At 36.7% G+C, this 27474-nt stretch overlaps 3 protein-coding genes across 14 annotated transcripts; 2 read left to right on the top strand and 1 right to left on the bottom strand.

The window, feature by feature from the left end:
* Window positions 1-1030: 1030 nt before the first annotated feature.
* On the bottom strand, window positions 1031-17066 carry LOC135071545 (aryl hydrocarbon receptor nuclear translocator homolog). 10 transcript variants are annotated; one of them, XM_063965319.1, is made up of 14 exons: window positions 16879-17066; window positions 16006-16054; window positions 11432-11512; window positions 10553-10713; window positions 10298-10470; window positions 10073-10220; window positions 9454-9636; window positions 8829-8917; window positions 8154-8364; window positions 7645-7795; window positions 7139-7263; window positions 6441-6616; window positions 5793-5979; window positions 1031-2783 (listed from the first exon to the last, which is right to left on the bottom strand). In XM_063965319.1, exons 1-14 carry the CDS (start codon window positions 16904-16906, stop codon window positions 2614-2616), a joined length of 1932 nt encoding a protein of 643 aa, XP_063821389.1. In that variant the 5' UTR covers window positions 16907-17066; the 3' UTR covers window positions 1031-2613. The 10 variants fall into 10 exon arrangements, with proteins under 10 accessions (XP_063821389.1, XP_063821396.1, XP_063821409.1 ...); XM_063965326.1 differs by having other exon boundaries at window positions 1031-2771; XM_063965339.1 differs by having other exon boundaries at window positions 6441-6604.
* Window positions 17067-18536: 1470 nt separating this feature from the next.
* Window positions 18537-21024, top strand: LOC135075704 (protein mono-ADP-ribosyltransferase PARP16). Of its 2 annotated transcripts, none has more exons than XM_063970162.1 (7): window positions 18537-18794; window positions 18877-19021; window positions 19195-19350; window positions 19475-19687; window positions 19772-19982; window positions 20141-20317; window positions 20766-21024. In XM_063970162.1, the coding sequence occupies exons 1-7, from the start codon at window positions 18667-18669 to the stop codon at window positions 20930-20932; spliced, it is 1197 nt and encodes a 398-aa protein (XP_063826232.1). In that variant the 5' UTR covers window positions 18537-18666; the 3' UTR covers window positions 20933-21024. The 2 variants fall into 2 exon arrangements, with proteins under 2 accessions (XP_063826232.1, XP_063826239.1); XM_063970169.1 differs by having other exon boundaries at window positions 18538-18794; window positions 19772-19952.
* A 519-nt stretch (window positions 21025-21543) lies between these two features.
* On the top strand, window positions 21544-27270 carry LOC135071617 (carboxylesterase 4A). 2 transcript variants are annotated; one of them, XM_063965383.1, is made up of 11 exons: window positions 21544-21730; window positions 22396-22488; window positions 22796-22933; window positions 23022-23349; window positions 23442-23641; window positions 23763-23931; window positions 24634-24755; window positions 25960-26191; window positions 26301-26439; window positions 26558-26751; window positions 27078-27270. In XM_063965383.1, exons 1-11 carry the CDS (start codon window positions 21590-21592, stop codon window positions 27209-27211), a joined length of 1890 nt encoding a protein of 629 aa, XP_063821453.1. In that variant the 5' UTR covers window positions 21544-21589; the 3' UTR covers window positions 27212-27270. The 2 variants fall into 2 exon arrangements, with proteins under 2 accessions (XP_063821453.1, XP_063821460.1); XM_063965390.1 differs by lacking the exons at window positions 21544-21730; window positions 22396-22488 and having other exon boundaries at window positions 22868-22933; window positions 23018-23349.
* The last annotated feature ends 204 nt before the right edge of the window (window positions 27271-27474 follow it).

The following is a 27474-nucleotide window of genomic DNA, read 5'->3' as shown; positions in this document are numbered from 1 at the left end:
GCTGCGGTAATGCTTGAAAACGTTACCGCAGCAGCATGATTTTTACCTATTAGTATCTTAACATTTCAAAAATAATGTTTTCTTTGAGTAAAATTTTATATCTACATTATTAAGAGTACTTTCCCTCCAGGTGGCATTACAAAATTCCAACCTGCCCCCCTAGACAAAACGCACTTTTTGATCGAATCGAAAATCGAATCCGTCAAAACTCCATACAAAAAAGGGGCTTTTCGACCACTTTTCGACTGGTTTGCGATTATAATTTGCACTTTGTCTAGACCCACTGTATTATTTTGTGCCTTTCCATGGTCAAGCAGTGGCATTTGTGCCAGTTCGGCATATGAATTATAGATGACCCACGCTGCCCCCCTAGACAAAACGCACTTTTTGATCGAATCGAAAATCGAATCCGTCAAATTCCATACAAAAAAGGGACTTTTCGACCACTTTTCGACTGGTTTGCGATTATAATGGCACTTTGTCTAGACCCACTGAACTGTCCCACCAAACTCAATGACAGGGGGGCGCTACCATCGTTCAACTATATGGTTTCCAACATGGCAAAAATCTGAACCAGCGATCCGGTATTGACGGTGGCGCCCCACTGTCAATGTCATCGACAGGACAGTCCAGTATTTTGGAACTATAGATGGGTTTCTGTAAAAATCGAAAATAGCCTCTAGCTCTTCAACCGCTTAAGAAAGGCGCTGTCTGTGATTGCAGTGGCGGATGTCTATTAGAAACCCTGTCTAATCTTCGATGAAATAAATCAATTTTAATGGCTCACTTATTCCGAGCTAATATATACCTAGTTATCTGTGATTCCGAGCCTCAAAAAAAGGCAATATTTAAGAATCTGCTTTTCATTTAATCAATCTGCAGTGCGTGGCCACTGGCCAGCGTGGCCATGTCTCAAGAGACTTGAGAAACTGGGAATTATTAGCTCACAAAAGTGGCGCGAATGTTGTAAATGAAACTCTACTGAATTATGTGTGAAAGGATAGTGATATTATTAATAGAAACACATTAATTTCGTGTACTTCATGTTTAATGAAAAAGTCATTTTACAAAATTCTGATAAACCTACAATGAACAAATTACAAAAAAAATAATATGAAAAAAATTACTCTTAAATGCATTACATAAAAATATTAATATCTCTCTATCTTATGTATCTTCTTAATATAAATCATCGATTCGATTAATTAAAATTAACATATACTAAAATTACCCAGTAAATGAGAATAAAAAAGTATAATTTTAAGAAATAATCAGTTTTAAAATGTAGGTGGTTGACCAAAGTTAAGAAACTAAGGAGACACCAGTAGGCCTAAGATGCGCGCCACGATAAGCAGTTATCACGCCATTTTATCGATTTTGCCCATACATTTTGACGTCGATAAAAGTTATCACGGCGCGCATCTTAGGCCTACAGGACAATATTTAATTTTGCTGTAATAACATCGACAGATGTATAGAAAAACACAGCTGCTCATGTAACTACGTTAATAGATGTACTGTTGTTATAGAAGAAAGATCGAATATGTCGGTCGGTATAGACAATTTGTTTGTAAATATGTCATTTAATCACGCGATTTCGTTACAACATCGTTACAGCATCTGTTTTAGTAGCCTGAAGGACTTTCTTGTACACCCTGTATAAATATTTTATTTATTATTGTAAATAAGTTTGTATTCTCAGTAACTAGAATACAAAATCCAAATTCCTGTGAGATGAGAGCTACAATTTTTGTGACCAACCGAATCTGCATGCAGAGCTCGGACTAAGGCGTAATAAATGTACATTTGTACCTATTATTATTGTGACAAACGAAATTAAATGTTTAATTTCAGTATTTCATAAACTTACAGCCTTATTACAAAAAGCTTACTAATGTAACGAATAGTAGAAGTGATTATGCCACTTGATCCGATTGTCAATCAATCAAGACCAATAATAATCTTGTTACAAAGCAGATTCCATAAACACATAATTATTTGGTCGTCAGTTAACCAGAACTGGATGGAACGAGCTAAATCATAATTTTATAATTTAAAAATGGTTAGTGATAGTACTCCTATTTACAAGTAATCTTTTGAGTGTCTGAGAAAACTGTTGTGGAACAGGAAATAATTCAAAACTAATTCATATAGCGCCAAATAAACTAATAATAACAATGAATACCATACTATCTAACATATCTATTTAATAAATTTCCTAATACTGAAGTACAATAAAAGTAACCAAAATAACTGCACTTATCGAAACAATAACATACAAAATCTTAGCATGTTTAGCTATGAACTTATTAATACATTTTAACTTAAGTACTTTTTTATAAACAGAAAATAACTTTAATAATATCTGCCATAATCGAACACGGTGAAGAAATATTGTTTTAAGTAGATTTAAAATTAAGTCAAAGTCATCATTTGCAACGTTGGAAATCAAAGCAAACATTCACAGGTCTATTCACCGAAAAATAACCTAAATTATTGGTATCGCATCTTCGTCTTCAGAGATTCAAGTCTTGGAATCGCATCGATCGCCCAAGCCGAGGGGGAGCGAGACGGAAAGCGCGGCAGTCGTTACGGTACACGTGCATACAGTCGCTATTCAAAGTTCGAGTGGAACATGTTAATGTTGAGGTCCTCGAAGGTGGTGGCGCCGCCCTGGTCCAGGATCTGCAGCATGTCGGACAGCTCGTGCGGCGCGTGCCCGCCCTCCGCCGCGCCCGCGCCCGCGCCGCCGCCCTGCCACGACCACATGCCTGGGGGACGAACTGACATTTTAAACACATACATTTTTGTTTCAATTTTGCCAACAGATCGTTTTAGCCTATTGGGTGACGCACTCTTTTCACCAGGAGAAAAAAGTTGGCCGATGTAAAAGAGAAAGTTTCGTAGTGGCCAGTAACGTGGTCGAAGAGTCCTAGCGTAATGAGCGTATGTGTCTGACCTACAGCATTTATCCATTATTTGAGCAGACTTTCAAGTACAAATTGTGTAGAATAAAGAGTGTGTCACAAACTCACAATGCGGACGTGCGCTGGTTATCTAAAATAACTTCAACTTCAATGTGCGCACGCAAATAGACAAGTGAGTAAGTGAACAACAACGTTTTATTGGTCTTATTATGTAGACGATGATTTTTCGTTACTTGTCGACTACAATCTTCGCGGGCTTCATGCCACGAAAGCTGTTCTCGTTCGTTCGCAATTTACTAAATAAGGATGTGGTAGTTAGATAATGTTGACGCACTAAACTTAGTTTCGAGCAACCCTCGCCCTCGCCTGACTTCCTTGAAGCGTTCCGAAGTTTGAACACGCAGTATCTGGCTGAAAGTCGACTAACTACTGTATTTCGTCGAAGCGCCGAAGCGAGTCCATAATAAATAAATAACTTTGGTAAATTTTTCGCAGCGCCATCTAGCCCCAAAGTAAGCAATTAATATGCTTGTGTTATAGGTGCTAGCTTAACGGATATACTACTTATATACTTTTTTAATACATACATATTATATTATACATAATAACACCCAACCCCCGTCACAGAAATTAAAATTCATCATTTCAATTTTTGCCCGGCCAGGAATGGAACCTCTCGGCATAGTAGTCCATTCTGAACTACTACACCAAACAGCCGATGTGACTGAGGTAGAAAAATCACAGTATTCTAAAAGTACATATTGTTAGGCTGGTTTTAGAGTCACACTGACGCACGCTGACCATCAGCGCTGACAGCCGAAATGTATGAAGCATCGGCGCCGAGCGATCAGCGTCACTCACGGCCGAATACTGAAACACTACTCAAATCTGTCACTCAGCTGACGGGCTCCTAAATTTAAGTATCCTTCAATTTTAAATGGTATTCTCAAACGCCACTCAACGGATTTGAAGCCGTGATCAGCTAAGCAGCTCTCAAATGTTTACATAATGGCAACATTTACCAAAAAAAGTATGTTTTCATTTACACAAATGATAACTTTACGTTTTTTATCCATTACACGCAGCATCGTTTGGTTATGTATTGTCTTTTATGGAAATATACTCAATCAACTTAACATACAACAGTTTATTTTTAGTTTCTATTATACAGGGTGTTACTTTGCATTCTTGCCATATTTACAGAGGTTACTATATTACTGATACTGAACACAAATCCGTAAAAAAATAATACCCGAAAAAAATTTTGTAAGTAGGAACTTATGAATAAAATAAATAATAATTAATTGTGAATAAGGTGATTTCATTTCATACTTAATTTATTAATTTGTAAAAATAGGGTATAATGTTGTAAATTAATTGAAACCTTATTAATTATTACGTATTTTTGACGGTCCTAAGCCCGTAAAGTAGAAAGGAAAATCTGAAATCAACTGAAGAGTATTTTAAAATAGTTATTATGACTGGATAAAAAGGCTGATACCCAAAGCCATAAAATTAAGAACTAGGCCACGCCCACTAGGTTTATTCCACTTGCACCTGTAGAACGTGCGAGACAAAATGGGTTTATTCCAATTTGTACTGAAAAACCAAATTTACTAAAATCTTAGTGTACTTTCTTTATGGGAGTCTCTTGTTTATCTTAAATAATAGGTATTGTTACCTACTTTTATCTCTGTGAATATGGCAAGAATGCAAAGTAACACGGTGTATATGTCAACGCGAAATTGTAAACTCCGTCAGTTTACAATATAAAGCGTGAGATTGTAAACTAACAGTGGGTTAGGTTAGGTTAGATTGTAATCCAACTACGTCAGATTATAATCTGACGGAATTCACAATATTACGGTGACATATATAAATCTCGTTTTATCATATAAAAAAAATAATGCTTGCATTTTTATTTAATTTAAAAAATAATTTTAAAGGTGATACTTTTTATTGTTGAAATCTATTAAGTGGCGATCGTGGACCGAAACGTAACCACAATTGATATTTATCATTGTTGACAGAGCATCAAATTGACAAATCAACAACTCTTGGAAATGCTACTTTGCGATGTCCCCATATTCCTCAGAAATAAGCATGTTTATGTAAAGCGATTTCATAGCAGCTATTTTGGTTGTTACTTTGTGCACTATACGATGCACAGTTGGCTGTTCGATGTGGAAGATATCACCTAGTACACGTTCATAACTTCCCGTTGCGTAGAACAGTAGGGTTATAATAAGTATTTGGTCCACTGGTTGTATGGCGTTTGGTGAGGGGTTTCAAAGAGCTTCCAAATTATGAATCCAGAAACAACACCGTTTCTTTAGAGACGCGGAACCTCGCTCGGAATTGCATGTCATTATAATAATATTTTTCAGTAGCGTTCAGCCTTATTGCGTTCCTGCGATTAGATCTAGGTATTTCCTCGAGGCTCGAAAGAAATGATAACGATGACACACATTATTTACCACTATTTAGGTCGATTTAGGTATAAGAATAGGATTTAAGATACTGCGCAAGCACTCTCAAATTTAACAGCTGCTTAAGACGATTTGACAGTTGTTTGAGTAATGCTTAGCGTTGAATGGCGTTTCAGTATGCGAAAATTCATTTGAGTGGCGTTTGAGTGCAACTTAATTTGAGAGGTGCTTAAAAATTGAGAACTGTTCAGATATTGTTTTGAGTATGCGAAATGTAAGTTTAGGAGCTGCTTAACTATTTGAGAAGCCGTCAAATATTTAAATGGCGTTTCAGTATTCGGCCGTCAGGAACGTTCCCTTACATACATATTGAACTGTCAGCGCCGACGATCAGCGAGCGGTCGGCGCGATTCTAAAACCGGCCTTAGGTACTCACCATGCGTGGGATGTGTGGGGTGCGCGGGGTGCGGGTGGTGGTTGTGCTGGTGGTAGTGCGCGGGCGGCAGGTAGGCGGGCGCGGGCGGCGAGCGCGCCGGGCTGCCGTCGGCGGGCGGCGCGGCCGTCGACCCCGCGCTCGTCTCGCCGCTGTACGCGTACGTCTCGCCGCCGGCGCCTCCGCCGCTCTGTAGCGCAAAACAACACGTTATAGTGTGGCCGCTGGTATACCACCTCCACGAAATTTGAGTCAAGAACATCAACAATACATCTCGGAAAGTACCCTTTAGTAGTAGCCTTTCGCTCAATCCTTTCAAATATACAGTAGGCAAGTACTGCGTATTTACAAAGGGTAAATAGAATAAGGATAAAAAGAAAAATAAGGATAAAAAGAAAAAAAAAGTCCTAAAGTAAATTATTGACTACTTAGGGGTCAATGAAACAACAAAAATATTTTATTTTAGCTGTTTTTCTTACATTATACTATTTCCATCGGAAAATATCTCTTAAAACTTACGTTAAACATCACAGTTTAGAATGAACCATGAATTATTATTAGATAGAGAGTAGAACGACTCGTATCGTATGTAAACCAACAACACGAAGGCATAAAATTGATTACGCTAAGTATAAACAACAATATACTCACCGGGCGCAAAGTGGTCCACGTAGTATGCGGCGGCGTATTCGCGACGCGGTGCGGCGAGTAGTCGGGCGCGTAGTGCGGCGCGTATGGCGGCGCCGCCACCGCCTCGCCCGGCGAGCGCGCGCCGCCCGCGCCGCCGCCCCCTGCCACACCCACAGGACAACCTGCTATGTTATTGCCTGACACACTTTATTATGCTGCTTATTCACAGCACTAGCCCAGAACACGTTCCCGATTCGGGACTCCCGAATAAGTACCTTTTCCCAATAAAACGTAACCACTGCGGTTACGTTTTATTGGGAAAAGGTACTTATTTTAATAAACGGGCACAGTAGGCGTCAAATGGTTCGTAACAAAGTCGCCAAAAAGTTGACAACACAACCTAAAGACGTGTAGCGAATTTTTTAGCTACTTTAGGTGTCACAAACTATTTGACGCTGACTGCACAAAGTAAATGGTCATGTCCACAGTCATCCTAAGAACAAAATGTTCGAAAATATCGGTTGTGCGCTAAATCAGTAACGAGTTATAGTACAATGGTATGAATCTGTTGCATGTCATGATCACCTAAAAAATTACAGAGAAATATAATTTGAAACATACAAAAACATTATAGCTCAATCAGTCAAGAGGATGTTCAAGATAACACTAAAATATTGTGTGCCAAAAGGCTTCTAGTTCTAAAAATGTCCAATATTTACCTGGAGGCGCATGGTGCTGCTGGTGCAACGCGGGCGGCGCGCCCTGGTACACGTCGCGGTGCCGCAGGTGGTAGTCGTAGCTCTCCTCGGCTGGCGGTTCACCTGCCGTACTTCCTAACGACCGACTAAAACAAACAACCAATTTGTCAAAACGAGAATAAATAACCATTGATTTCAGCAATTTATTATTCTGTATTCTATTATGCATGCTATGAAATCCGGCTTTTACCCGTGGTCCCCCCAACATGTCCCCAATTTATTTTAACCATGGTCCCACCGCACTAAGTGGCAAACATTGCTTGTCACCTAGCCTATCTATAATATTATAAAAAAATCTACAATTAATATAGAAAATAATTATAGGTAGGTACGGCACCATAATATCTTTATAATATCTTCACATCACACACTTAGTGCGGTGGGACCATGGTTAAAATAAATTGGGGACATGTTGGGGGGACCACGGGTAAAAGCCGATGAAATCATAAAGAAGCATAGATACTCACTTGGCCAAAGTATTTGTACAGACAATATACTCTACGTCATCGTTGTATGGATTTAAAAAGGCAAAAGCGGACGTTCTTAACCAGATAAATTCTCTGCTCTTCGCGCGAAATCTGTACATTAGGGATATAATCTGCCCCTTCAATTTAAGTACTGAAACAAAGAAAACAAACATTTGAATAGGTAATATTGATAGGATGCAATCATAAACAGGTGTTAAAGGCCCGATTCGGACATGCGCGATTTCTGGATGGTTCTTCATTAGCGTAACGAGGTACTGAGGCGGTAACCGTGCGGTTACAGTTTGATGCAAATGTCGTACTGCTGGACAAGGTCCTCCCCCAAGGATTTACACAACGACCGGTCCTGTGCCGCCCGCATTCAGGCACCTCCCGCGCCCACTGCCACTTGATTTTAGCGATGCAAATGTACGAAAATTATATCTGTGTCTGAACCAGACTTAAATATTAGGTTTTGCGCGATGCTTCACAGAGTAATTAAGTATAGATACCTTGATCAAAGTTATCTCTCATGTGCTGCTGGTCTTCCGGGTGATAGAACTCATAGCAGAGTTTCCCCAGCAGGTCGGCGGGCGCGTATCCCACCACTTGCGTGGCGCGCTGGTCGGCGAACGTGAAGCGGCCGTCCACCGAGTGCCGCGACACGAACTCCACACCGCTGCTGCACAGGCTGCCCTCGGAGTTGTTCGGTGTCGACGTCACCTGCAGGGTTGACAGTTATATTGGGAGTCTAGTCACTCACTCACTGTCACTACTCGACCTTGGAATAATTACGGGGTAGCTTGATTTCAATTAAATGGATCAAGCGCTCGCCGTGTGGTTACGGCAGACCAGAGCAACTTTTTCCGTAGATGTCGTAAGAGGCGACTAAGGGAAGGGAGGGAAATATGCGATATCCTTAACCCGTAACTTGTCTAGCTATCGTGAGGAGTGTAGGACCATTCCTGCCTTTTGCCTCTGATAGAGGGTTGATTAGAGAGAGTAGTCCTGCTGCAGTGGAGACTAAATGACCTGACGATGAAATTAAGCTTCACAAACCACCTTTATAAGCCTCAATCCTAGAATCAATGAGGTCAGTGCAAGATTGTATCGTATTTGAAGTTATTATGGTCGAGTAGAGGTATGTGATGTAAATAGTTATTTTAGCATAAGAATTTTATATTTACCTGTAACCGACCAATAGCAACCAAACAACAGTGTGACGCGTGAAGCTCATCTTCGACCGGGCGATCCATCTGCATACCTGGAAACAGATCTAATGTCCCGAAATACATTATGATATTGTTCACGTGAAATTCAAATCTCGTGACACTGCATGCATTACTTGTTAAATATTTTATTTTGGAGATTCAACAGGTAACCGACACCTCTGCAGTTGACATACTTTTTATGAGTTGACAAAACGCGAATCTCCCAAGATGTTGACGTCATTAGGTCGCGGACTGAATGTGGGTTCTCGCGATTGAAGGATCCGCCAGATGGCGATACGTGGACGCGGGGTCCAGATGCTGCGTGATTGGTTATTTTTGACATGACATTGACAGATAATATGTCAAAATTCACCAACTACGCAGCGGTCGGACCCCACGTCCGCGTCCCGCCATCTGGCGGATTTTTCAATCGCGAAAACCCTCATTGACTGACAATATATTAATTTCTACTAAAAGCAGAATTTTATAGTCAAATTAAAAATCTAACTCTGTTTTTAGGACTAGAATAGGACAAGTTGTCTTGGAAATTGGTGTCAAGTACCTAGTTGAACTCGCGAAGATTATTCCAGCGATACAATACCTGTGGGGGGCCAGTTCTTGATGTAGCCGGTGCAGTGCACGACCGCGTAGTTGTGTCCGTCGTGCGAGGGCCCGAGCGAGTTGCGCGCGCGCAGGCGGCCCAGGTGCGCGCCCTCCGCCGAGCCGCCCACGCGCATGCGGCAGATGAAGCCGCGCCGCGACCCCATCACTTGGCGCATGGACGCTGCGGCAATCACCAAATCAATGTTTTCGAATGTTATCAGCTGCGTCCACACCGGGCTCATGGGATGCGGGGTGAGCAGGATGACAAGCGTGCCTATGCGCCCGGTGTGGACGCAGCTTTTATATTTCAAGGTTGAATAATTAGATAAAACAATTATAATTTATTTCTGTTCAATGCTTACACGAATATGTCGCAAAAAATTACCGTTCAAGATACAAACAACAACACAGAAGGCAATTGGGCGTGGCTCTGAAGCCGCATGCTGCACGGAAGATCCGATACAACGCTTACTTTCAGCTACGCCCAATTGTCTTGGGTGATAGACGAGGTAAGTGTTTCATATGTTTTTTTTACATGTATTTTATTTTACACATTATGTTGGTCTAAATGTAAAAAACATAGGCTTAGAAAAAACAACAATGGGTTTAATACTAACATTGGTGACCTTCTTTTTTGACAGTCCCAGTCTTTAGATCCAGTATACGACCTGTATTCTGTGGTTCTTGAGTACTTAACTGCTCCCGAACTTTTTCAACATCATCAGGGTGTACTTGGTCATATAAACATGATGAATACCAGTCGCCCTGCAAACATGACTTTATATGAAAATATTCTTTATAAGATTATAGGAGATCCATGAACATACCAAGTCTTATTTTACCTGTGAATAATTTAGAACTGGTGCTATACTATCGCTGACATAAATGATACGTCCTGTATCGCAGCTAACTACAAATAAAAAACCATCAGCAGCTTCAAGTATTAAATGTTTTAATTCCTGGTCAGTTAAAAATGATGGCTTGTATGTGCCATCTGTCGAGGTATTTCCAGTACCTGAAATAGACAAATGAAAGTTAATAAATGAAACAATTTGGAAGATTTAGATATTTCTATGTATAACTGCGTTTTTATTTACCCCTCAAAGCTTTCATATGGGCAACTGCCATACGAAGTATGGTTAGTTTGTCGGGTTTTCGCGCGAGGGCGGAGCATGTCGGAACCATATCAGATAGTTCCGTGATATATGCCGTCATCTTGTTTCTTCTGCGGCGCTCGATCTCGCAATGGTTCTCCCGACTGAAAAAAAAACACATCTCGCTTAATAACTCGTAAAACTGTAATGGCATATTGTTATGGTAAATGAAAACCATTTCGATACTCGAGAAAATAGACAAAATTAAGTAACATCAAACATTTTAAGTTAAAGGGGCCGCGCGTGTTGCGTGATAGATAAGACACGTTTTCAATCACACGGGTTACCGTTAACAATAGATATTGTCGTTATGGGAGAGGAAATAATGAGCTTGAATCAATTATGTATCTAAGTAACAACACACAAATCAAATATGATAGGGAGACATGTTTTAGACCTTTCATTGAACTGAAGGTTATTCCATTAAATAATTTACGGGTGTTAGATAAAAAATAACGCAAACAAAAGACAAATTAGCACCTAAATATTGAACTTCGGACCTACCAACTATGTATATTAATTTACCAGACTACAATAAAAATCAAAGTAAAGCTATTATAATTTCACCATAAACATAAATATTTAAACATGGTATTGGTAACAGACAGGTGACAGAAAATCAGAGTTGTGGTTTTGCGTATCGGTATATTTATCTACCTGATGATTATAATACGTAGAAATAGTGCTCTAACTGCGTGTATTTTTGGCATTAGCTTAATTTGCAGAAATCGTAAAAGGTCTTATAAATAATTTCGAATACATATTAAAATGAAGGCCTGTAATGGGTGACGACACTACAGTTAAAGTAGTTAATTTATGTACCTTGCAAATCTCTCTTTGTCTTGAATATTGTCCTCCTCCATCCTTGTGTATTTCCCACCACTTGCGTCGTCTTCATCGGATCTATAAAAAAAAATTACATCATACATAGTTGTAAACGACAAGGGACCTCATGAGACTAGTTGTGATCGTGAATAGTATGTGAACATAATTACATAGGTAATATTATTATGCTCCATTTATTGTATGGTTTGTTACATTTTACGTTTCAATAACAATATTAAAGTTAAGCGGTATGGGCGAATTTGGTGGCAACGCTTGCCTTGGCTTTCAATATGTTTTGTCAGTTGCATATATTTCCTCATTATCTCATGACCATCATCCTAATTTTGTCTAAGATTATTCAACTATGTATTATTCTTCAGAACATAATACTTAACAATTTTAAAGGATGACTGGCTATTCATGGCTAATGGAAAATACGAAAACTTAATTATATGGTAACTTAGTTCCTTCTGTAAAACTAGCTTTTGCCCGCGGCATCACCCGCGTGAAATTTAGTTTGTCACAGATCGTCATAAATTATAGCCTAAGTATATGTTATTCTGGGTTATAAACAATAATACTGTAAAGTTTCATCAAAGTCCGTTCAGTACTTTTTGCGTGAAAGAGTAACAAACATCCAGACATCCAAACTTTCGCATTTATAATATTAGTAGGATCATCCTAGTCAACAAAATAGATTTTATAATACATAATATAATTCCCCATTATAATAATATACTCATGAAATATGTATTACACGAACATTTATATTAAATACCAGCTTTCCGCTCGCGGCTTCACACGCGTCAAATTTTTCGGTTGTTTATATATAACCTATGACACTCAGCAATAATGTGGCTTTCTATTGGTGAAAGAATTTTTACAATCGGTTCAGTAGATCCCGAGATTACCCCTTACAATTTAACAAATATACAAACACACAAACTTTACCTCTTTATAATATTAGTATACCTAGATGACATCCAATATTGTTTGAAAAATAAAACTGACCAAACTAGGTGAGAATAATGGCTGTGAATTGAATACATTGGGAATTTGTTTACTTTTAATTGATAAGTTGGTGCCATAATTATATGGGCATTTCTCCACTAAATGGAAAATCGCTGTCCCAAGCTAAATTTATGTAGTAAACCTTAAAATTTCTCAGGTTTTTGTATCAATACCGACATAGAATTAGGTATTCTTAGCATGAGATAGCATATTTAGTAATTTAATCATGGAATATTCGAATAAATAACCTCAAACGTCTCAAATCACAGTCCCCTGGTACGTCCCTTTTCCAGAATTACACATATTGTTACAAATGTTTATTATATTGCTGTTGATATTTGAATAAAAAATATCCAAATACATTAACAATAACAGTTAGCATCTTAATACATCACAAACAATGTTTACAATATAATTTTAATCAAAATATCCTTCTGAGAATGCTGTCCTCAAATTATTAAAACATTCCCCTGTTAAAATTTTAAAACCGGTTTAAAGTCATATTTAGTTTTGGCGCAAAGCACTTAGATCGCAAAACGGAACGCAATAGGTGTTAAGGTTGTTCAGTTGTGTAGCTAGTGGGCAGCCGCTATTTTGTTTAATGCTACTACTGCGTCATCTGGTGAACCACGCGTCTCGGCCGTCAGTGAAAACATTCCCCTGGTGAGCCTTTTTTTTACTATTTTAAGAGTTTTAATAACGACAATTTGTTTAAATTAATTAATCTTCTAGTATGTAGCCACATAAGTTGCGTTTATTTTAATGTTTTTAAATGATATTGTTTTATGAAGTATTCACGTAAAAATAACATTCCCCTGGCGAACATTCCCCTGTCATTTCATAGCACAGGGTACTGTTCATACCACAGGGGACTGTTCATACTACTGTTTTCCTAGGTTTTGACCACTAAAATAACGTCTTTTTAGTAGGTATTATCTCAAAATTTCACCGAAAAAGAAGCTACGCGAAACATGAGAAGAATTTCTAGAACAAAAACGTATAGCTGTGCAATTATGATATCATCGACTTGAAACATTACCCTAAAAGAAAAATTGAAAAAAAGAAGAAAAAAGAAAAACTTTAAATAAAATCAGTTAAAGATATGAGTTGTCGTGAGCATAAGGCTGTAAAAAAGGTTTGGAGGGAGCACTGTGCTAAGTTTCGTGCAAAAAAGAAAGTCATGAAGACATAACAAATAATTTGTGTTTCTTTACGAGATCGAATCAGAAATGAGGAGATCCGTAAACGAACTAAAGTCGGTGACATAGCCCGACGGATTAGCAAGCTGAAGTGGCAATAGGAAGGCACATAGTACGCAGAACTGATGGCCCATCGGCAGCAAGGTTCTGTAGTGGAGGCCGCGTGGACGTCCCACGCTGCGTTTTACGGTACACAAGGTGGACCGACGACATTATAAAGGTAGTAGGAAGGCGCTGGACGCAGGCCGCTACGAATCGATCAACATGGAAGTCTTTGAGGGAGGCCTATGTTCAGCAGTGGACGTCTTATGGCTGAAATGATGATGATGATAATGAACAAATAATTTCGGAAGGGAAAATACCTACATCTGATTCAGAAGATTTCGCAGAAGAACATCAGGCGCCTTTAAGATCATCTGACCCAACACGAAATAACAAGAATAGCGTTTCAATATTACATTCACCAGAAACGGGGTCAAAAAACAAAAATTAGCAGTAATAATGTTTTTTGTTTATTACTTTTTGTATTTTTTTGGTTCTGTTATAAAAGGCAGGACACTACATTTTTCATTATTATAAAGACTGACTTTAGTGTTTACAATTTAAGTCTTAAAACTTAATTGTTCGTTAAGTTTAATGCTACTGTTATTAGGCTTAAGAAAAGTCATTATAAATTAGTAATATTTGTTTTAATAATAATATTTTTTGTTTCAAAAACTTACATATTTTTATAATAGCAAAGAAAAATAAAGAGTTTGTTTATTCAAAGAAAAATTCTAATTGTTTTTGTCCATAATACATTCCCCTGGGTGGTTGCAACATTCCCCTGTCGCAATTTTGCGAAAAATCGCCAATAACTCAAAAACTAAGGGGAAAATGTGTGGGCTTTTTTAGATATGTATTTAAATTACTATTGCCCTGAATTTCGTTAACAAAATTTCTCAACATTTAACCTTCAAGCGGGCGCGCGGTCTTTTGTAACGGCAGCGGTCGCGCGTAACCGAAAAGACCTATAGGGTCTAGTTGAGAAATATAGCACTTATTTTCCAATAATCATTTATTATTTTGTACGCAGATATATTATGATTGTATTAAAGTCAAAAGTAATTTAAATTAAGTAAAATAAACAATTATTTAATCAATTAACATAACGCAAATATTATTTGAATCAAAAACCAATTTTGGAACACAAAATCTTTTAAAATACCTCAGAATAGTTCATATACCTGGTAAAAACGATAAAAATGGCAAAATAATGATAAAACATAATTTTATAATTTTGGTCCAGTTTAGCTTGGTCTCTGAGCTCCGATTCACTCTCTTTTTTATCTTTTCGTAGTAATGCCTCTGTTATTTCACTTTGTACTAGCAGTCTACGACTTATTTAATAAGAAAAAACAGTATTGCAAGCTTAATTCAATAATATTGAGTGATAGCCGAAGAAATGTTATATCGCATAGAGAGTCGCGCGTAACCTTTTCGACGACAGGCGCGTGGCGTGCTTTCGACGCCGGCGCCGCGGCTTAAACAATAGCAAGCCATGGGGTGGGAAAAGCGCGGAGAGCTGAGGTAAGCTCTTTATTTCACTCATAATGAGCAAACGACAGGCTACTAAAAATGAGAAATATGTGTAACAAGTAAAAAAAAAGTTATGAACAAAAATGTGTTAGGCGCGGTCGATTCGACGCCGCGCGCCCGCTTGAAGGTTAATAAAATTACTTCAGGACAGTCTTGTATGGACGATTTTCCAAATAGCAGAGAAACACCCATATGCCTTAAAGCAGGAATGGCGAACCAATGGTACCTACACAAACAATATTTTCATTTTCAACATGCCGATGATCACAAAGTTTACAACAAAATAAAATATCCCAAATGAAAGTTTTTTGTATTATTAAACAGTGTTTTAAATTAATAGTACTTGTTAAGTATTATTAGTATGTTTTATGGCATCACTCAAAATTTTAGTGAAAATGGCACATCAATACAGTAAGGGTTGCCATAATTTCCGTATTGGTAAAGTACCAGAACCCTTTAATAATTGTGAGATTTATTTAATGCTATAGGACTTCATTTTTTAGAGTCAACAAACTGAAAACCACATAAACCTAGAAAGAGGAAAATGAATTCAATTTATTTTGTGCACCTTTGATAAAAATAGGAAAATATTTCACAACAATATAAATACGATTAATAAATGATAAAGATGTTACAATATATTAACTACTATTACAATTTTATTTCCACACTATGTATACTTTTTTGTACATTGGAATGTATAATCAATTAATGGCCTGATATTATATCAATGTAAAACATTACAATGTTTGGGAGAATAAACAAACTAAGATACAAACTCACCCAACACTGCCAGCACGGCGCTTTTGAATATCCTTTGCTGGGTCAGCCCCTTTAACAATAACATTTATTTACAGCTACTTTAGAAAACTATGAGTAAGTGACATGAATTTAGCACTAACCTAGCCACATTAAATTAGGCTAGATAATTAAGTGAAAACACAGTTTAGAGACACACTATCACACTATCATAAACTAACTGCTTAGTTCTTCAATGTAATTAATATTTTAAGTGTATTCTAATTCAAACAACATAATAAGCAAAGCTGTGTAATTAATCACAATCCATTAAAAATGGGTTCTCAAATGAAAATTATGCAACTGTATCAAACTAAATATTGTTCAAGGCTATTTTTAAGGTAAGCAAATATGTTGAATTGATATGGTGGTAGTTTATCTTATTATACAAAAAGGTGATTCAAGAAGATTACCAGCAAAAACAATAAATTTATAAAGGTAAGTTTTAATTTTGTATCATACAAAAGTAAATTTTATTAATCAATTTGAGATGTTTGTAAAACTTACATATCACAGCAAAATAAAGGTAGTGCTTTCATTTCATAATTTCATCAAAGGTGCAAACAGCGTGAATTCAAATGAATGGTCTTATTTACTTGGTAGATTTCTTTAAAATGTTTATTTATCGATGAAAATACACGTAGATTCTTGCGTCGTGTTAACAACGCGTCACGCAGAGCAACGTCAAATTGTACGAAAAATTAGGTCGCAATGTGACGTAAAGATTATACATAAATGTAATAAAAATACGCAATCATTTCATATGCTTATCACATTCAAAATTAGGTGTATTTAAAACAAAAGTATCAATTTTAAATAATTTAACTTAGTTCCTGGAACAAAAATGCTAGTACTAACCGGGGATAGTGGGAGCCACGGCAGACATCGGTCAACAAACTCATTAGTTCACTTTTTAATATCACTATCTAGTGTTATAAAATAAGAAGTCTTGACATACAATTCTTTGGTTGTAACAATGAATACACAACAGTGTTTATTCTTTACTCTCGATCACACAGGAGCACAACACACGCCATTTTTCTTGGTTCTCAGAAATGTTGCCACTTTTTAGGTGTCATTTCGCAACTTGCCAGAGAAAAAAACTTTTGATGAAGGACAAAAGGGTTATTGGCTATTTTTATCTGGTTATCAACTAAACATTTCATTACGTTTAGCGAAAAAAAAAATTTTACACTTTTAACCTCTTGCGCTCTAAATAAATGTAATTTTCATACTACATTATTTGGCTATTTTAAGAAATTTTGACTTGCATTTACTGTACAAAGAAGAAATGATAAAAATGCCTCTCTCCAGACTGTAAAGAATCGCAAAAAAAAATATTAAAAAAATATATACTTCCGGCTTCCGGTCACTCTAATTAAAATTTTATTCAGGTGCAGTTTTTACACAGTTTCTAATACTGTGGTTTTTATGTTCTGATTTTAATTTTAGATTAAGAGTAGGATTAAAAGCCAATTAAACACTCGTTGGCGATTGTAAATTATACTACTATAATTTTCACACCACTTCATTTTCACTTAGTTGATATAGGATCTACCAGCCAAAAAAATCCTAAATCTATACTTTAACCACAGCTGCAGTCTGCCAACTTATTATCTTCTGGGATCTTCGGTAATATCAAAGAGGAGGTCCATTTATCCTGCACTTCGCTTGCCGAACCTACCTAACTACCTACTGAGTAAGTAGCTAAGTAGCCTACTCGTTAACTTATTTTACAATGACATTGTACCGCATGATGTCGCAACGAGATCATAAGAAGCATATAAAACCATTCCATAACTTAACGAACGGTAGTCAATAGGTCTTATTTAACTTATTCTGAAACGTTATTTTACTGTCCATGTTCCACGTCTCAAATCATCATTAGTAGGCAGGGGGAGTCCGGGAGTTTCCAAATGCTGCCCAACCAGCTGCTCTCGTTTCAACGATTTACTAACGCTCAATTTTTTCTACTGTAGTATGTACCTAACTACCTTTCCCATAACACATTGTTATGAGGATTTCAAATTCATTTTTTTTCCGAATGACCATCTGGATTTACTGAACACAACTAAAAAAAAATAAGTTACATTTCAGCCAGATTGATTATATGATTTATTCGCACGTAAGAAATATATGTATGTATGTCTAGTAGGCTAACATGTAAGTAGTAGTAAGTATAACAGTGAAGGTGTCGGAGTTCGCGGGTTCGATTCCCGCTGCCGCTCTACTCAATAAGTTTATTGCTTCCATAATATTCCTTAGAAAAAGAAATAAAAATAATAATTTTACTACTCAAATACATTTCTGTGCCTATAATGTGTAGGATTGAACAGGTTTTTTTTGTAAAATTTGAACATCATGCTCATGGGTTTTGTAGCATTCGAGCAGTAGAATCCATCCCCTTTGAGCACTCACCAATAAAACACCATGTACAGTTAAGTCTAAAATCTAAATTAAAAATTAACCAGTTTTGATATTTGACTGATATGATTTTCAATTGTTTAAAAATAAAGTCCATTTGACATAATATTTCATCCCTTTTTACTGACTTTACTGAAATAGAACAATGTTTACATAAATTTACTGAATTCAAAATAAATTATTTTGTGTAATAAACAATCCGATAAGAGAATATTAGAAAACATGGACGGCGAACCAGAAGCGTTGTCTGATACCGCAACAAACTGTAATTTGGGGTCTGCATCTGAAACCTTATCCGATGTAAATCAGGCAAAACTTGACTCACTGGAAAAAAAAGCAGTTCACTTAAGGTTAGTGTGTGATAGTGAAATTTAAAAGAGATTGCTATGTTACTTAACTTAGGCAGTTAAACATTTTTGTTATTTCATACAGATTAGTTCTGGAAAAGGATTTTAAGGCAGCTGATATCAAGTGGAGTTTATTTGTAGCTGCCGCTTTTAGTTTTCGATATGAAAGTTGTCTCAGACCCTTTCCTCCAGCCTTCATGAAAAATGGCATCAAGGATATGGACGAATTGGTAAGCAACAGTAACAGCTATACCCCTCCATTACAAGCAGAAGCTAACCAATCGTCTTACTAAAAAGTTCGAAGTCTGTGTGTAGTAGGAATTACTTACATAAACTTAATTCCTTAGTCGCTCTTATCGCCCTAGTAGCTGCTGTTAAGTGCGATTTGATTTTTTATTTTCAGCTAAGTGTAATCACGGATGTTCCAGCCTTGGACCTAGTTCTGCAGCAATTGGACAACCTAGAAAACTTAACTAATATTAGCGACATTATTGATCTTTTATTCTACGTGCTCGTAAGATTAAAAGAACCAACACTGAAAACTATTCCTCAGGAAGCGGTTTGTACCTAATACCTATCCATTAAATTGTTTAGCAACCTAGGTCTTTTCAGAGGGAAATTTTAAGTAGGTACTTTAATAGATTGCCGATACATAAATATTTATGCTAGTCTTTATTTTACAGCATGAATCAGTCTTATCTAATGCACATCCCAGCTTTGCGAATACACCAAGGCCCCAATATGTTTTTCAAGTGTGTAATTCACCGAAGTCTACCGCAGAAGCGAAATGGAAAGAATTAGCAAGAAACCATCACACTTTTTATGCATATCATGGAAACAGATTAGAAAACTTTTATACTATAATGAATTTTGGTCTTCAGCAACATTTAAATAAGGCAAGATAAAATAACACACCTGGTAAAAAAGTGTCAGGAAATGGCATGTATGGCCTACCTATCTAATTTAAATGTTTATTGCAGAATACTTTATTGGGTAACGGAGTATATTTATCCACTGACTTAAACATAAGTCTGCCCTATAGCCACGGAGGTTTCGGTTGGGGCGCAAGTTGTATCGGAGGGCACTTGTCCTGCATAGCAATGTGTGAAGTTATTGATGCTCCTGAAGGAATTAATTACCAGAAACCTGTAACCAATGAAGGCGAGTGTTTTGTTAGGGTTTTGCGACAAGGTGGAGTGTTTTAACGATAAAATCCAAACAAACATTGATAAAATTACTATTGCGTCGTCGTTGAGATAGGTTTTGATTCTTACGCGGAAATCAAGAAAGTAGGTTTAGTTGAAAGAAAATACTAGAAAGTAAGTAAAGAAAATTTTAAACGTTTTCAGGTGATGGCATATACGAAGACGAAAAAAGCAAGATTCTTGATACTGGTTTGGAAGGACAAAATCTTTCTCAATACATCGTGACAAACTGTGACTTGGTTAGACTAAGATATCTGTTAGTTTACGCAAAGCAGCCTGCATCGATGCGATTTCCTACCACAAATCCTAACGGACGAAATGGTAAACACATTATATAAATCATATTTTTCACTTTCCAAACAGAAGGTATGCTTTGAGATATACAAAGCGGAATAGGCAGTCGCTAGTCGGAGGATATTACCTAATTCAATTCGAATTTTCGGGAGAACGTTAACTCTTGAAATGGTTTTATGGCGTGCAGCTGATAATTATGTCTTAATTTTAAATTTACATTAAATATTGGTACGATTTACCAATCTCATACCCTGCTGCGGCTCTCTAGCTATCTCGAAAACTTTCTTGCTTGCTTTAAATTAAATAGAAAAAAATTAGAACATAGCTTTAAAATATCTATTACCTTCAAATTTTTACCAATAACAAAATCGTTTACGGCATTCTTTGCGTTTAGATTCTATGAGGATCTATAAGGATCTATTCTTTCCTAAAGAACAAAATGTGTTTCTGATATAAAAAAAGACTTCTTTTTCAGTTGGAGGTCTTCGACAATGGCTATCTAGGCACAAACTTTTTTCCATACTATTGGGCTACGGGTTAATGTTGGCTACAATTGGTTTTGCAAACAACCAACCAGTTCACTACTACTACAAAATGCTATTGAAAAAGTTGGACATAGCATATAGCAGTGTGAAAGTTTGACTACCTACATAATAATGTATCGTATTGTGAAGTGTGGTGAAGATTGTCAAATTTATAAAGTGATTTTAATAAATTTTAATGAATAAATTTAACAGACTTTCTCTAAAATGTACGAAGAAAACATAGCACATAGGTATAGGTATTCACCACAGGAAACGGCTGTGTGCTCCCAGCTGCGCAATCTCCGGGAGGGGAGGCTGTGGTAGTGAAGGCTGGTCCGGATTCCGGAATCCCACAGTTTCTCTCACCGGGGTCTATTAATGGGTATGCTTCAGCCTTCTGCTTGGTGAGCCCCACATAACCTACCCTGTCTCCTCAGGTATTGCGATTCAACTCATTTTTCTCCGTGAAAAAAAGGTACTTTAGCTATTAGTTTCTAAATGATCGTAACCATTGATACAAACAACATTTCACATGCATGCCCATATTATTGTTTCGAAATTGTCACAAAAACCATCGTTGGTGGATTTAGAACAATGGTCTCCTCCACTCGTTACGGTCCTCTCGTCATGGTTAAAGCGTAATCATTGTACAATCTAATTTGTATTGTGTCGAATATGATGACCATCCGTGCACAGTACACACCACAGTATTGTCACAAGCTGGCCCTAGCGAACGAGTCCGGTATTCAGCTATTTTTAAATATATTTGCCTAAAATGTTATTATGTAACCTTTGTGTGCTCTGTTCGGAAACCGTGAGGTGTATACCTAAATATATTATTTGGTGTGTTGTTGCCGTTTCCTGCGTGTTAGCACAAGATCCTGTCGTTAACATACCACAAGGACGGATAGCCGGTGTAAGTGATTTTTTAACCTACTTTTTCTTTTATAATCCTTTAATGGTCTTTCAGTTGATGGTTTTGGATTTTTCTCTCCTCTTTCCTTCCTCTCCTCTTTTTCGTATCGTATCGGCGAATAAGTTAACGGGGTCAGAAGACATTGTTAACTCTCCATAGTGCATAAATTATGTTTATTAATGTTATCGTTGAATTAACATACTGTGGTTCTTTCTTAACCCAATTCGATTTTTGTGCAGAACAAACTTTTAAATTCGCGTCTGGGTGTTAGGTCTATTCCACTTTGATCACCTGGCTTTGATCACCCAGGTGATCAAAGGGGACTTCCAGCGACAATTTAGTGTCCTTGGAGTCCAGTAAAATTTTTCTTTAGTGTCCTTTGATCATCTATAAATAAATCGTACCTCGACACGCTTTTCGGTAATATTAATGTCTGATGATTACCTCGTTTTGACAGAGTGGAGTGTTATCATAATCATTAATATCATTGTGAAACAGGTACAATACAACATAAGTAGACACCTATTACAAAAAAAAGTTTGGAAATAAATAATTTATCCTTAATAAAATTGTGGATGTTCATGCACCAAACGAAAATAAACATTTACCAAAAGACGAAGGTAATGTAAGTAAAATATGTATTTATATTTTCTCATGGTTTTCAGACAAAAGTTTACACAGAAAACTCACTAACGCCTATAGAAATATTTTATGGAATCCCATATGCAAATCCACCCATTGGAAGATACAGGTTTGCGGTAAGTATACACCCATAATAATATTAATATTATGTATGTAGCCATTACATAGGATATTGCTAGGTTTCATGTGCCATCGTCCGTAACCATCCACCCTTCCTATCCACATTTTTGATATCGACTGTAAACATCTATTACCCGTGTGTTTACACGTGACACCACGCGACTGAAAGAATTATTTTGGAGACTCGACAATAATATTATATTATAGTTGCCTGACATCATTATGAAACATAAATGAGGTATACATGTAACATGTATGTTTTTCTTTTTCAATATTTATTTGATTGTATATTTGGTTTTATAGGCACCAGAGAGACACGCTGGCTGGAGAAAGACATTTTTAGCTCATCGTATGAGGCCTCGTTGTCCGCAAGTCATTGATGAGAATACGGGCGAAAATTACAATGAAGACTGCCTGTTTTTAAACATATGGACATCTCGGGTTCGATTTTATTTAAATTTAAGTAATACATATTAAGTTTATCTAAATTAATTTCAAATTGTAACCCACTAAAATATGTTCCAGCTAGCGGGCAGACGGTAAATCAATGCCGGTTGTGGTGATATTTTACAGCGAAACCTGGGACCGTGGAGGAGTGACGTTACCCTGCGAGGAGTTAGCGGCTGAAGGCCTAGTGGTGGTCACCGTAGCATACCGCCTAGGAGTTTTGGCATTTTTCACGCTGCGGTCTTTGTCGGCTCGTGGTAATCTTGCGCTGCTTGATCAGTATCTGGCACTGTTGTGGGTAAGAGACAACATATCCGCCTTTGGAGGCGATCCATCTGCTACTACGCTGATTGGACATTCAGCTGGTGCTGATAGTATCCTAAATCACATGGTTTCACCGCGGTCCGTCGGTTGGTATTTTAGTCATTTAAACAAAATATATAGTTAATTAGTTTTATGTGATCAAGTTAACCGCTAAAATTACTTCGTTTTTTATTTATAGGTCTATTTCAAAGAGCAATACTTATGGCACCACGATATATTTGGAAAGCGGTAGATGAAGGTAGAGCAGTTAACGCTACTGAAATGGAGCAAGTGTCTCGCAAAATTGCTCAATCAACTGGATGCATGAGTGAATATGATCAGGAAATATTACACTGCATGCGTGACAAGCCTTTGTTTGATATTATGTCTTTGTATTCGGTAAGTATATTTTATTTAAAAAAATCAACTAATTATTATTACACGAGTAAACACACACATACAAAAGTTTACTTACGATCTGGATTAATTTGATTTAGCTGATTACCGATTGTTTACACAGCGCTTTAATTGGAATGAAACATTGCAACCCGTACCCGACAATTTCCTACCGATCTCTGAACAGTATCTGCCGGTTTCATTGGCAATGGCACTCTCAGCTACGAAGCAACCTATTATGCCAATTGATCTACTGTTGGGCGCCACCGATTTGGAAGATATAAACCACAGAGGTAAAGCATTAAGTTGGTTTACTATTTTATACAGGGTGGAAACGAAAAGTGATCTCACTCGATTATTTCTAAACTATTCAAGATATCCAAAAACTGGTTACTGATCCTGAAAGTGCTCTACGAGCTCTGTCCAACGGTACCAATAATAGGTTACCAAATAAACTAAATCTACCCGAAAATTCAATGTTTCCGGCTTCCATACATTTATTTAACCACATAATATTAAAAACTCCAAAAACTAGTTACTTATCCTGAAAGTGCATCACAAGTTCTATCCAACGATACCAATAATAGGTTACAAAATAAACTGGAAAATTCAATGTTTCCAGCTTCCATACATTTAGTACTATCACAGTCATGGCACTCATGTCTTGATAATATTATAGCAAGTAAAGCCTAAAACCAATGTTTTCCATGAATAATTTTTAAATGAGAATGCAATTTGAAGTTCAATTTAAGTGTTTATTATTTGTGTGGCTGGCATATATATTTAGTATGGAGTCTGAAAACATTGAATTTTCGGATAGATCCAGTTAATTCTGCAACCTATTACTGATACCATTTGAAAGAGCTCGTGAAGCACTTTCACTTCCAGTTTTTCGATATCTTGTATAGTTTAGAAATAATCGAGTGAGATCACTTATCGTTTCCACCCAGTATAAAGCCTATCGCACCCATAAACCATTATAATATTTCATACAGATGATCACTACCTTGAGTTGTTGAAACGGAGTCCATCGCAAATAAATGAATACGCAAACATAGAAAGAATACCCGAACTATTGAAGATGTTTTTAATTTACCGAACAGATTCTGCGCCATTGGTGAGTAAGTATTTAGTTAAGACTAAACGTGCCGTGCCGCAGAATACAAAACAAGAGTTTAATGTAATGCTATGTAGAATTATTTCCGTCAACCTTATCGATCATCGATACCTAGGGGAGAGGGGGGCAGCTTTGAACAATTTTCATACTTTATTAAATATCTTCCAAATTTGAACGATTTCATTAATTTTTTCTTCCTAGATAGAGGTCATGGTTATCACACAATAAAATAATGATGTTCTTTTTAATTATTCATGAACGCTTATTAAGATATTTAGATTTTTGCACAGACCTGTAAACGTTCAAAACTGCCCCGTAGTCGGGGCAGCCTTGAACACGCCTGGGGCAGTTTTGAATTAGTATTTTTTTCAATGAAATAAAACTGAATATTTATGAATGTGTATTTTTAAAATAATTAATAAACAATATTTTAAATGATCAGTGACATTTGGGATCAATTTAACATGTTTATTTTATTTTACATCACTCTGTACAAAGTAACACAAAACTTAGTGATATTATTAAAAATAAAGTAAATATAAGATATATCAATTAACTAAATACTAATAAACTTTCTGTTTAATGACACATCAAAGACAAAACTGCATAATTTAAAAAATATCAATCAACTACTAAAACTAGCTTTTGCCCGGACTTCACCCAGCTTGAAATTTTATCTGTCACAGTAAAGCAATCTGCTTATTTTTTATGTAAAAACCTTCTACGAAGTATTAGAAAACTTAAGGTTTCATAATACCACTTAAAAAAGAAAATTTATAAAGTTCAAAGGTGCCCCAACCATTTCGTTCAAAGCTGCCCCATGGGTATATTTCCAGAAAAAAACATAAATTTAATAACAGAACATACTTTTATATCGCAATTTCTTATCAAATCTTCATTGAAACTATTTAAACTTCCATATAGTAAACAAACCACTCACTATTTTATAAAACTACGTCCACAAAATCCTTAGAACCAAAATAAAAAAGTGCGAAATTGGCAGTCAAAAACAAAAAACCACTTTTGCCGGTTAACCTACAGTTAGATATTAAAAATGAGATGTGACGGCTATGCGCATCAGTGCTGGCAATATAAATTATGATTTATACCATTGTAGCCTAAACCAGTGATTTTTAAATTCATTTGTTCTAAGCTGCCCCTGTCCAAAGCTGCCCCCCTCTCCCCTACATCATATTTATTACAGTTATCACAGGCAATTCATTGGGAATATTGGCGAGTAAAATCGAATAAAGATTATGGTAACAAGTCACTTGATGCTGTAGAGGGGCTGGCTCGAATGGAGTCGTCGGCAAGGTGGAGCGTTGGTAACGCATTATTGGCAGCTAGATTAGCTCGACGCATAAGTCGGCTTTACGTCTACCGCTACTTGCAACCGAGCGTTACTGATCTCCATGGACATCAGCTTAACTATACAGGTAATTAAGTAACACAACAATGCCGAAAACAAATCAGTTGCAAAACTATTTCCACATTTAATAAGTTGCAAGCAAAACATCTAGTATTAAACTCCTCATAATATTTTAGGAGCGGTACATGGAGCAGATCTAATCGCATTACTGGGAGATGCATTTATGTTACAAATTGCTCGTCGACCAGCAACACAGGAACAAAAGCGGATATCTGTAAAGTTCCGACAGTTCATTGTAAATTTCATAAAATTTGGGTAAGTAAGTAGGTACTAGGTATAAACATATTTTATCATTTGAACTTAGTATTAAATTCATCGAAATCACGACGGCTACGATAGTTTTAGTTATAAATGTGTTTTTTTCCTTAATCAGCATTCCAGCAGTGGAAACAGTTTGGCAACGGTATAAAGTTGGGGACGGTTACGTACATGGAATACACGACGATATCACTTCACAAAACGTGCAAAATGTTAACCGAGATGCAGCTTTCTGGCTTCAATATCTTCCACAATTATACAGCATTTCGTCATCTCCAGTGCATACTGAACAAGTAGCTTCACAACAAGGTAGGAAAAAATTAGGCCTACTTTCAAACTATTTTTCTTACGTCTTAGCTACGTTTTCTCCTATTTGTAACGGATATACAAATGTTAAGGAAAAAGTACTTATTCCTTATTTTTTAAAATATTACGTGGTGGTTCAGGACCCTGAATTTTTAAACTATTATTGTGAAAGCAATACCTACCTACACAACTTTCGGCGTTAGTTTCAGCCACTCGCCTCAAAATGGTAAAGTTATGACTACATTGACTGGACCCTAGTAGTATTACGTCATAATATTACAACTTACGTTACGACTTGCTTGTTGTTAATTTGTAATTTTTACACACAGGAGAAAACAGACTTCGTGGTGGCGTATTCGCAATGTGCGGGGTGTCGGCCGTATTGCTTTTATTACTCTCAATAAGTATAATATTTCTACATAGGACACGTGCTCGTCGTGCATCAATAGATATTCATCGTTAGTAATGTTATAAATAATATCAATGTACCTACTTATTTAATAAATGTTTTATATAATTTAACTAAGCTTTTTCTTTAATTTCTTCAGTCTTATGATTTTTTGTTCCCTTCTTCGTTTGCGAAGAAAGTTACACAATAAGTAATCTTCAAAGGCTGATTTACACGTATTAAGTAGTTATAATATGTGGGTTACTAGGTAAGTAAAAATTGTACCTAAGCAAAGAATTATGTGCGTTCCCTTCGAGAGGCCACTGTGGAAAACGAAG

This window comes from Ostrinia nubilalis, chromosome 1, assembly GCF_963855985.1.
Source record: "Ostrinia nubilalis chromosome 1, ilOstNubi1.1, whole genome shotgun sequence".
In the NCBI taxonomy this organism is placed as follows: Eukaryota; Metazoa; Arthropoda; class Insecta; order Lepidoptera; family Crambidae; genus Ostrinia; species Ostrinia nubilalis.
Note: the sequence above shows the minus strand (reverse complement) of the source record. Positions and strands in the feature narration are given on the sequence as shown.

Bases quoted from the DNA above. Each gene is read 5' to 3' on its own strand.
- LOC135071545 (XM_063965319.1), bottom strand. From the start codon at position 16,906: ATGTCTGCCGTGGCTCCCACTATCCCCG. The intron at 10,221-10,297 runs GTAAAATAAGAC...TCATGTTTGCAG, and splicing joins CAGTTCTAAATTATTCACAG to GGCGACTGGTATTCATCATG. The intron at 8,365-8,828 runs GTAAATATAAAA...TCAACCCTGCAG, and splicing joins TTGCTATTGGTCGGTTACAG to GTGACGTCGACACCGAACAA.
- LOC135075704 (XM_063970162.1), top strand. From the start codon at position 18,667: ATGGACGGCGAACCAGAAGCGTTGTCTGATACCGCAACAAACTGTAAT. The intron at 19,022-19,194 runs GTAAGCAACAGT...TTTTATTTTCAG, and splicing joins TCAAGGATATGGACGAATTG to CTAAGTGTAATCACGGATGT. The intron at 20,318-20,765 runs GTAAACACATTA...CTTCTTTTTCAG, and splicing joins AAATCCTAACGGACGAAATG to TTGGAGGTCTTCGACAATGG.
- LOC135071617 (XM_063965383.1), top strand. From the start codon at position 21,590: ATGTTATTATGTAACCTTTGTGTGCTCTGTTCGGAAACCGTGAGGTGT. The intron at 22,489-22,795 runs GTAAGTATACAC...TTGGTTTTATAG, and splicing joins TTGGAAGATACAGGTTTGCG to GCACCAGAGAGACACGCTGG. The intron at 23,642-23,762 runs GTAAGTATATTT...TTGTTTACACAG, and splicing joins ATATTATGTCTTTGTATTCG to CGCTTTAATTGGAATGAAAC.